At 39.0% G+C, this 11,904-nt stretch overlaps 1 protein-coding gene across 1 annotated transcript; it reads right to left on the bottom strand.

The window, feature by feature from the left end:
- Nucleotides 1-2,814: 2,814 nt before the first annotated feature.
- Nucleotides 2,815-4,002, bottom strand: LOC117134373. Its single transcript, XM_033292670.1, has one exon. It carries the CDS (start codon nucleotides 4,000-4,002, stop codon nucleotides 2,815-2,817), a length of 1,188 nt encoding a protein of 395 aa, XP_033148561.1.
- Nucleotides 4,003-11,904: the final 7,902 nt, after the last annotated feature.

Genomic DNA, 11,904 nt, shown 5'->3' with positions numbered 1-11,904 from the left:
TGTCGAGGGCAGAGTACATCATACGGTTGATCCATGCGCTGATCCCGTTGCCGGATCGGTTGAACCTAATAAAAAGAACAAATTATTAATAATCAATCAAATTTTAAGGAAAAAAAATAAAAGTTTAATTACCATGTTTGACCATGTCCATGTGGATACTCAGTGAGATAGGGAAGATGGTCACGACCGGGCTGTCGAACCAACTCCGCAACACTCATCACTCCCGGAGGACCCGTAGGAGCAGGAGCGGGTATAGCAGCGGGAGCGGGAGCAGCAGGAGCGGGTAATGGAGAAGGAGATGTATGGTAGGAGCTGTGGGGCGAAACGGAATCCTGAACATGGCTGGACGAACCCCGAGACTAGCTCCCCATACCACCCCGGCTACGACGCTGGCGAGGCCGGATCTGATCATCATTAGACCTGTAAATTAAAAAAAAAATAGTTTTAATTAAAAATAATTTTTAATCACAAAAATATAAATAGTTTAATAATTAACAAAAAAAGTTTTTATAAATAAAAAATAGTTTAAAAATTAAAAAAATAGTTTTAATAAACCCCAAAAACAGTTTAATAATTACAAAAAATAGTTTTAAAAATATTTAAAATGTTTAATAATTACAAAAAATAGTTTTACTAATATTAAAAATGTTAAATAAATATAAAAATTTATATTTTATATATAAAATACATAAAACGTTTTATTACCACAAAAAAATGATTTTAAATATTATATATATATGATTTTTAATCACAAAAAAGTTTTATAGATTTTAAAAATCATTAATAAATATATAAATGATTTTAAAATGCAAAAAATAGATTTTATATACAAAAAACGTTTTGAATATATACATATATAATTACAAATTCGATTTTTATAACCACAAAATCAATAAAAACCAAAAAAAAATCCAAATCAAGTGAAATACATAATCAAACTCGATTTTACACAATCCTACCATTCAACCTAACAAAAATCTATAAATCTCATTCCAAAATCATCAAATCTACTTCAAAACCATACAAATCTACCCTAAGAGAGTGGGATAGGGTTCTTACATGATTATGGGAGTGGAAATCGCGAGGGAGAAGAGAGAAATCGCCGGAAATCGCAAGGGAGAAGAGAGGAGTCGGCGGAAATCGCAAGGGAGAGAAAGTGAGGCGGAGAGAAATGGGGAAGAAGATCGCGTTCGACCTAATAAAATGACGCGTCCGACGGAAACTATCCGTCGGAATTTCGTCGGAATTATTTAATGCATCCGTCGGAATTTCCTCGGAATTCTTTGATTCAATTTTCGCGAAATATTTGGCGGCTTGGTTTACCCGGTTAAATGAAAATATTCCGAGGAACCATGATTCCTCGGAATACCCTCGGTAATTACCGAGGAAATTCTGAGGAACCAGGGTTTGGGGTTTTACAACATCGATTATTTTCGCCGTATTTCATTTCTTATACAATTATAATGCATACCATTGAGGATTCTTTGTATAGATGATCATAAACCATGAAATAACACAATTTCAAAAATAATTGTAAGTATTCCCTTTACCGTTTATTAAAGTGTATAAGTGTTTCTCTTATGTTGTGTGGTTTTCGTTCATAGAATCGTAAAAGTGTTTGTTATTGGATAAAACACTAAAGTTCCTAGTTCCAAACATCATAATCTGGTTAAGACACTTAATGAAGGTTATATACATGTTATTCAATCCGTAAAACGTTGTTTTCGGTTTAAAACCCCAAACAATTATCTTCGTCGGGATGTGAGGAAGAGCAGAGAGTGAGAGTTGCAAAGTCCAAGGTCAATCAAAGTAGTCAATAATAACTTAAACTGAAACAAAGAAAGAAACTACATATAAAATGTGAGGAGATATTGACAGAGAATAACGTATAAAATAAGCTGAAAGAAATGGAAATGCATTTTTCGTTTCATTCTTGTCCAAAGTCGGATTATTATGGTTCAAGAAAAACCAAATAACAAGAAAGCAAATTGTTTTGAGAATCCGAACAACGTTTGTTCTGAGTTCTCTTTATTTAAAGAAAAAACTGTTCTAAACGTCTGTTCTGAATTGTGCACTTTCTTCTTGAAATATTCCTTGTTGACATCATACTATATGCTTAGATTCGAGAATGACTGATATATCGAGAGTATAATTGGAAAATATTTTGTATTCAACTATATAACTAATTTGGCATTTTAATTAAAATAATTACAAAAATTAGCACAACCTACTATATATGCTGCATCCTTTTCTCTTTATGGTTTAAGATATCAAATATTGGTAAAAATGGTCATCACAAATAGCTAATTTACTGAGTAATGGTAAAATGGTCCTTATCAAATAGATGTTTAAATTGATTATTTACCCTAAACAACAAACATGATAGTAGATGACTGCACATCGTAGGGATATTGTTAACATGTTTACCAAGTTATTAAAAGTTAATAGATTCATAAAGCAAACACTAAATTTAAGTGGTTGTGTAGTTTATTGATTTTAACAAATTGGTCTTGATTTTGACATATTAAAAAAACAAAACTAAAATTACAACTTCTTAATTAGTAGAAATAGTACTTAAATTTTGGATATAAATGAGTTATCTATATAAGTGGATGACATATATATAGCAAAAGGGATGGTGATTATATGGTACAAACGCAAAAGGGATGGTGATATTGAATTCATTGAATTAATGAATTCAATGGAGTTTAATGGAATTCAATTTTTAAGTGAAATCCACTGTTATTGGATTGAGAATTTCTTTTTTTTTTTTTTTTTTGAACGACAGATACTTAATTAATAAAAACGAAAGTGTTACATCAAGGAGTAGTTCAGCAAAGCCCTCTTAGCGAGAGCGTCAGCAGTGGAGTTTTCAGTTCTTGGAATAAAAATAAAAGATACTACATCGAGATCACAAGATAACCTATGGATGTCATGAAGAGTGCCAAAGAGTTCCTTGATTGATTCTCGGTTGTTGATAGCTCGGACGATGATCTGAGCGTCTGACTTAATGGTGATGTTGTTGAGGCCCTGAGCCTGCGCTTGTAGCAGTGCCTCCCTTATGGCCAATCCCTCCGCCAGTTGCGCTGATTCGACCCATGGCTCCGGTGTGCTTCCTTGGAAGACGATATTCCCGTGATTATCTGTGCATGACCATGCTAGCCCAGCCGTAAGAGATTCTTTCCTCCAGGCTGCATCAGTGAAGATGGTAAATCGTGTATTAAGGCCTGATGGATGGCGTGATGGTTGCTGTAGCTGCGGCAGAGTAGGGGGTATCATCTGTTGGGCGTCTTGCCATTCTCGGGCGTCTGCTATGGCCTTTGTGAGCGTCTCTGAAGGGCTGAAGCTTCTGTTTTCAAAGATTTTAAGGTTCCGTGCTGTCCAGATGCTCCAGATAATCCAAGGAAACAGGGGTCCAATTATCATTCCGGTGGGGGGGGGTAGGTTGGATAGGTTCCTTGATAACTTGAGCGCAGTCGGGAAGTCTGGTGCTGAGACGACTGAACTCACCTGGTGTATAGGGGCAGAGCTCCACACGCTCATAGCAAAAGGGCACTGTAAGAAGAGATGTGTAGCCGTTTCTCTAGCTCCACAGTGAACACATGCTATGTTTTCTCGCAGGCCTCTTTTCTCCAAGCTTTCTCCGAGCGGTAAGGCTCCATTCATTATATTCCATAGGAAGATTTGTAGTTTCGGGGACAGGGGGACCGTCCAGACATCTTTCATCCAGTTGCAGAGGTGGCGGCTTGGTGGTGCTGGTCGTTGCTCCCATTGTTTGTTTAGCGCTGAGTAGTAACCGGTCTTGGTGGAGTACTCTCCATTTTTCGTCTTGATCCAACAGTGTATGTCCTGAACTCCTGTTTTGCTAGGCTTAAGGCATAGGATTGTAGGTGCTTCATGAGGGAGAATGCGGTTGATAACGTCCTTATCCCAGCCGCCCGTTGCTGGTGAGAGAAGATCTGCAACTTTGAGGTCCTTTGTGGCCTGCTCAGGCGGACCCATAGGTCTGGCTAGAGTTGTTGTAGATAGCCATGGGTCATTCCGTGCTTGTGTCTCTCCCGTTGCCAATAGTCTTGCCAGTATTGGTTAGAAGTAGGTCGCGTCCAACTAAGATGCTTCTCCAGCCATGGGAGCATGCATTAGAGGCTTGGACTGACATGAAGCCCTCTGTTCTACAATACTTCCCGAGCAGCACCCTTGCAAGGAGGCACTCAGGTCGCTGTAGGATTCGCCAGCTCTGTTTCGCCAGCAGCGCATCGTTAAAGGATTCCACTTCCCGGAAGCCTAAACCTCCGTCCCTTTTTGAAGTTGCTAGTTTATCCCATGAAACCCAACATATTTTCTTTGTATCCGGGTTTGAATCCCACCAATACCTAGTCAGGGCGGATTGGATTTGGTTTGTTAGGCTCTTTGGTAGCTTAAAACACGTCATGGGGTGGGAGGGGACAGCCGAGAGGACCGATTTGAGCATCACCAATTTTCCCGCAGCGGATAGATGTTTAGCTCGCCAACTTGCAGCTTTCTGTTGTACTCTATCCACAATGGAGGTGAACATGTCCTTCTTCCTGCGCCCGAAATGTTCCGGGAGTCCTAAGTACTTACCCACTCCTCCCTCCTTTGAGATGCCAAGACTCGCCTTAACTCTATCTCTGGTTTCTAGCGGCGTTTTCTTCGAAAAGGTAATAGCTGACTTGTTGGTGTTGATCATTTGTCCTGAGACAGATTCATACTTCCTGAGGATCTCTTTGAGCGCTTCCACACTTGTCGGGGAGGTCTTTACAAAGAACATCGTATCGTCCGCAAAGAGGAGATGGTTGATCCTCGGGCATCCACGTGCGACGCGAACTCCTGCGAGGCGGCCTTGTCTCTGAGCCACAGAGCATAATCCGGAAAGCACTTCGCTGCACATGATGAAGATGTACGGTGAGAGCGGGTCACCTTGTCTTATTCCCCGGGTAGGTGTGATCATGCCTTGAGCATCGCCATTGAGCAGTATCGAGTATGTGACTGAGGATATGCACCTCATGATACAGCCGCGGAATTTGTCTTGGATACCGAAGCGCTTGAGGACTGCATCAATGAAATTCCATTCAAGCCGATCGTATGCTTTGCTCATATCCGTCTTTACCGCCATGGAACAATGTTTCACCGCACCAGACCGCTTCAGAAAGTGTAATGTTTCATGTGTGATCATGATATTATCGGATATCGCTCTATCACGTACGAAGGCGGACTGATTTTCCCCTATCAGCATGTTCAGGATCGGTTGTAGCCGGCGGGTGATGATCTTGGAGACTATCTTATAGTAGACATTACAGAGTGCAATAGGTCTATAGTCAGCCACTGTTTTCGGCGCCGTGATCTTGGGGATGAGCCTGATGTGTGTGTGGTTGATGCTATGCGGCATGGTTTCGTGCTCGAAGTAGTGTGTTATTTCAGCGATGATAGCAGGTCCTACTGTTCCCCAGTTGGTGCGAAAGAAAGCAGCTGAGAAGCCATCCGGACCAGGCGCTTTGTCGGGATGGATCGAAAAGAGGGCGTCTTTGATCTCCTTAGGCGTTGGTATGCTGGCTAGAGTATCGTTATCCTCAGCTGAGACTGTGGCTGATAGGGCTTCCTCGACGATGGATGACACAACTGATCCTGAAGAAGTGAAGAGCTTGGAGAAATAATCTGTGATGACAGTGAGAATCTCCGGTTCTTCAAATACTGCATCTCCGGAGCTATCCTCAATGACAGAAAACTTGTTCAAAGCTCTGCGAATGCGTGCAGTAGCATGGAAGAAGCCTGTGTTTTTGTCGCCTAGTGCTAGCCATAGTGTTCTGCTACGCTGTCGCCAGTATTCCTCTTCCTCCTTATATGCCTCCTTGAGCGCTCGGTTGGTCTCATTGATGAGTAGTGTGTTGTCCGCTGAGCTCGTCATTGCCTCCTCCAACTGCAGTTTGAGCTTTTTGATGGTCGCTTGGCTGTTTTGATGGTGTAATCTATTCCATCGAGAGATGGCTTGTCTGCAGGCTGTGATACGTTCTTCCACCGGTAGCTCGATATTGTTCCAGGTAGTGGTTATTAGACGTCGGACTTCCTCGTTTTTGCAGAGCCTTCTATCGTATCTGAAGAGACCTTTCTTTCTTTTTGTATCGGGTTCTAGCATAGTGATGAGGGGTCTGTGATCGGATCCGCCAAAGTCTAAATAGGAGCAGCGCCCGGAGGGATAGAGTTCCGCCCACAGGCTGTTTGACATGGCCCTATCAAGTCGGCAGTGCACTGTATGAGTGTGTCGAACGCCTCTCCATGATAAGAAGTTACCAGTGTGGCGAAGATCGTACAGGTCACACTGAGACATGAAAGTTCTGAAGTCAATGAAGGATCCTTCCGCCCTTTGCGGCCCACCGTCCTTCTCAGAGTTCTCGATAATATCATTAAAATCTCCGGTGAGGAACCAGGGCTGATCACGAGCAGACCCTATACTGGTAAGTGTTTGGAGTACTTCTCTGCGTTTTTGTTGTTCTGGCGCTCCATAGGTGAATGTAGCAAAAAACGATTTCTTCTTATAAATAACATTCACGTCGATAAAGTTATCACAAGAAGCAATCACATTCAGGTCAATACAAGAATTCCATAGAAGTGTCAGCCCTCCTCCGCCCACGCTGTGCGGTGGAACATGATGTTTATTGTCGAAGTTCAGAACCTCCAGCTTTGACTCGATGAATTCCGGAGAATTTTTCGTTTCCATGAGAAAAATAACGTCGGGATCAAGCTCCTTCTTGATATCCCTCAACCGCTGGACTGTTATGGGATTCCCTAACCCACAACAGTTCCAGCTCAGTATTTTTAAGGAAGAGATTGGAGCGGATTTTGAAAATCCGCAGCCTCTGTCCTACTCCCTTGCTCTGTCGCGTTTTTGTTTTGTTCTGCGGCGTTATTCCGTGCCATAGGTGCTGTCGGTCCTGTTGGGGGAGGCGGTAGTTCTTGAGGATTGATCTGTTGCGTTTGTGATGGGGTCGGGGGGAGTGCTGGCGCTCTAGAGTCCTGTCTTCCCTTATTCTTTGAAGACTGTGTTCGTATGAGGCGGCTATTTTGTTTCGGCTTGTTTCCTTTCCTGACTCTTGGAGAGTTTTGAATAGCTTGCACGTTACGCTTCCTCGAGCTCGCTCCTTGTAGGATATTTTTACCCGCTGTGTTTGCTTTACCCGGGGGACGTCCTTTCTTCTTTGGCTGTGGACCCAACAGGAGCTCATTCTGCTCAAGGTGCGAGTCAGCTTCTGGCAAGGCTTGATTTGTTGCTGCTCCCTGCCTTGCCTCTTGTTCTTGTCCTTTATCTTTTAGTGCCTGTGCTAACATTGCTGCTGCTCTTTCCGCCATCATGTTATTTGATTCCCCTTCTAGGACTCTTTGCCTTCGTGCTTCCCTTTCAACTGGGTCAGCAACATTAACATACTGTCTTGTGACTTCATGGAGGTCTGTCATGATCTCCTCATGTAGTTGTTGGTGTGATTCTCTGGCAGCAGTACAGATCATCCTTCCTGGTGTTGTATGAGGAGTGCTGATGAGTTCTGTATAGTTTTCCTGAGGTTTCTCTTTCCACGCTAGATGGGCGTTGTCAGGTCTTGTACCAAACGAAAGGGATCTCCTGCGCGGTTCAACCCGGGGGTAAGGTGGTGGTTCCTGGTCGTGCAGTTGGGAGTTTGTAAGGCTCTTCCTCGGTATAGTAGTTGGTGGTCTGTCTCTCCTGTAGGCATGCGAGTCGACAGGTGACTCAGATCTTCTTTGGTAGATATTATTGCCGTTCTTACGTAGTGGAGGGGAGGCTCTACGGTTCCTTGTCTGTTCCGGTCCATCGTACTTGGAGGATGGCCTAACACCAAACGGGCGTCCATATCTGTCGAGTCGCTGATCATAGGCGCGTTGATGACTCCTGGCTCTTTCGTCCCTGTGATAATCTATGTCCCTCCGAGTGGCTATCCAGTTGTTGGCTGTCCCTCTCTGTCTATCCGCGTCATAGATACGTCTAAAGGTAGAGGGTTTCACTGGTCGATTGCGCTGCGGTGCTATAGATTGTTCCCCTGAAAATTGGTTTCTGTGGGAGCATTCAGTGGATGTGTGTGTCAGTCTTTTGCAGTGATCGCAGTGATTGGCGAGCTTTTCATACTCTAAGGTGACGAGGGTATCTTCTCCAGTTGAGAACTCTACAATGGTTTCCATTATCAGTGGATGGAGCCCATCAATAGTGACCAAGATTCGTGCTGAGGTTGGAGTCAGTTCGAAGCTGTCATATCTGCCAAGTTCGCGTCCGATTCGTTCGAACATCTCTGGGTCCCAGTAGTGGAGAGGGAGGCCTCTGAGCCTAATCCAGAACGGTATTTCTGCAGGGAAGTCAGGCGAGATGATGGGTTCCCAGCGTTGCAGGATGAGCATCCACCTAGCATAGTGGTAGGGTCGTTTGGCTAGGACTCTATCCATATCTTCTTTGAGTTCAAAGCGAAACTGGAAGCAATGGCGGCCAAGCTCCGAACCAGTAGCGGTTCCTCTGAGGTTCCATCTCTGTATGAGGAAGGGAATCAGGTCCCTGATGCTCTGTTCCCGCGGGTTTGTAACTCGGCCGATAAGAGTTAGTTCATTGTCTCTTATCGCTTGTGAGGTGTCGATTTCCGGGGCTCTGATTCGGCGAAGGGTCGTCGATGAGGATGAAGTTGCAATTCCTTTACCTTTCTCAGCGTAAGTCAAGCGGCGAGTCATCGTGAGTCTCTAGTTGTTGAGGGAGGATCTCGACTGGTGGTGTATATTTCAACGAGAGAGGGGTAGAAGAACTTGACGACGGTGCAGTGGGCGAGAAGCGGTGGTGCTGGTGCGAGAAAGGAAGACGGCTACCGGCGGGTAGGAGCTCAGGCGGACCCTCCGACTGACGTCGGGGGTGAGAACCCGGGAAAACTTGTTCCCCGGTTTGAGATTCAAAAAAACTTTACTCGAAATGGTAATAAACCGGCTGGTTGGTTTAAACAGGGTGAGCAGAAACCAGGGGATGTGTACCAAAGAGGAAGAAAACAACTCGGGAAAAACTACCTAGGGAGCTGTGTGATTTCTTAGATGGAATTTAGTCATATATCACTTATCCCTTATATATTAATTGAAAAGCATTACAACATTTTTTGTAGTCACGTATCATCTATTTGGATGATTCTTAGAATCATTAGAAAAATAAGTTGGTTTATCCAAATATATAATAAGTATTTTTATTAAACTAACCATATATTCATTATTAATATTCTTCGTTATTTTCTTAAATAAAAATTATAGAATTGCCTAATATGAACAAAATATATATGACAAATAATGATTTTGGATAATAATAATTTAATAAAATTAATATATCTTTTATCATATTTGTTTGATTCTAAACTATTAAAATAAATTAAACAACCACATTAACCATATAATAAATAAAATTAGATTTTTATGTATATATTATAATTTGAATTTAAAAAAATGATTATAAATTACTAAAACTGTTAAAAATTTCAAATTCAAATTTTTACGTTGGCTGTTATAATTTGAATTTATAATTATGTATTTGAATTTGAATTTTAAAAAATGACTATAAATTACTAAAACTGTTAAAATTTTCAAATTCAAATTTTGTGATCCATGGTTTAAATTTTTTTGTTATGACAAGATGTGAATGATTACAAAATCATATAAGTAAAAAGTCTCATTTAATAAGTATTAAGATTAAAAGATATATATATATATATATATATATATATATATATATATATATATCATTTTAAATTAAGCTACATACCATATAAAAATACATAAATATTTTAATTTTAAAATTTAATTTGAACAAATTGTTTTGATAAAAGCTTTGAAAAAATATTGACAACTTAAATTTAATAAAATTTAAAATTAATAAAACTATTTATCCCACGATAAAAAAATTGTTATCAGTGTATCAAAAGCTTTTTATAAAATATACAAATGATCAAAAAACATATGAGTAGAAAGCATCATTTAATAGATATTAGTATTTAAATATACTATGTATATGTTAATATCATTTAAATTTAATTATATACCCTATCAAATAGAAAAAAATATTGTTTGGATTAATAAAATTTATTTATATGTCCGCACCAATTTAATTATATATGTAATAGTTACTGATATTTTAACTATCTAATATATATTTATTATTTCATAATATGTAAAAACATATAATACATAAAATAATTTTTATATATAATATTCATCCCGCGCAAGACTCTGATATTAACCACTTAATTAACTTATTTAACATTTAACAGTTATGTTCTTAATTAATTTCTGAGTATTCCATTTAATAAACAACCTGCCTTGCAGAAACTGTCCACAGAACAGCTTTTAAATGTCCCAATTTTTATTTGAGCAACAACATCTCAATTTCTTAAGAACTGATTTAGTACACTGTATACTCGTGACTATATTCAAAGGACTAACAATTTTTTTTTTTGCTCTGAAACATTCCACTGATGAAGAACCAGATATTACACAAAAGGAGAGAACCTAAGCTAGCGAACTATCAAACTCTTAGAGACTACATACAGCCAGCAGTAAACTATTTTGGTTCACCTTATAATACCCAGTCTATTTTTGATACCCAATTAAAACCTAAAATTTTGAAAATCGAAAGTCTTACACCACAAAATTAAATTAATGAATAGAAAGAGATAAATTTAAAGTGCATTACATTACACACATATATAAACTAACATATTGAAAACCAACAAAATGAAATAAAAAATAAAGTGAGCATTGGATTTTCATTCAAAGAGTTTCTTCTTTAGACACTTACTAAACCAATCTAGATATCAAACAGAAATTGAAAATTTATTTGTTTGTTCTTCTGAATCAAAATCACCAAATTTTTAAGAAACACTAAAATGATAAAATATCAAATACGTTATCCATCTATAAAGTTCCGGGCATACTTCTCCTACAGTCTCTTGAAGATAATAAATGATAAGTTATTTTTTATGAGTTATTGTTCTCCGCTTTAACCATAGTTAAAAAAAAAAAAAACTTAAAAGATAGCATCTAATTGACGAGATATTGAACACTTCATATACATTTGAATCTTCTTGCTCATCGAGCACATCACCAAGTTATTTATTAAATTATGTTTCCACTCAAGTTGTAGCTCACAAGTTTAATAAAATCAACTAAATTTCCGTTGATGTTAACTTTATGGTTTAAAATTTTAGAAATTGTTTTTTTTAAATAAATACGTAATAATTTTCATTTGCTATAAAATACCTAAACTATTTTTGATTCCTGTTTAATACCCAAATTGTTTTTCATACCCACTTAATACATAAATTTTTGATAATCAAAAATTTTTTACACCAACAAACTGATGATGTTTTAACGAATCCGTTAATGGGTTGACGTCATCAGTTTGGTGTAAAGTTATGTATTAATTAGCTATAAAAAGTAGATTATGTCAAAATAGTTTAGGTATCTTTTAGCAATTAGTTCATGGATTTTTTTTGGAAATTTTCTCATTTTCTGATGTCAAGTTATATGTCATGTGACACGTGGTAAAGAAACATGAGCATGCATATTTTGAAGAAAAAATTACTCTTTAACATACTTTCGACATACTTTCAAATTGGAAACTCTTTCCTTTATGAATCGACAATAATACCTTCTTTTTTTTAACTAAACCTAAAGTTAACTAGAAATCCCATTATTTTATCCACATTTTCCAATTATCTCACTTTCAACTAAACCTAAAGCAGCGATTCACTTTAGACTATTTCACGAGCTATTACAGCGTTGACTCCAAACGGAAAGACAAGTCTTCTCATCCCTTCTACTTGGAACACCACTATCTTTAGACTACGTTCATGATTTCCAATTTCTCGA

The sequence above is a fragment of the Brassica rapa genome, chromosome A05, assembly GCF_000309985.2.
Source record: "Brassica rapa cultivar Chiifu-401-42 chromosome A05, CAAS_Brap_v3.01, whole genome shotgun sequence".
Lineage (NCBI taxonomy): Eukaryota > Viridiplantae > Streptophyta > Magnoliopsida > Brassicales > Brassicaceae > Brassica > Brassica rapa.
The sequence above is the reverse complement of the archived record's forward strand: the minus strand, read 5'-3'. Positions and strand labels throughout refer to the sequence as shown.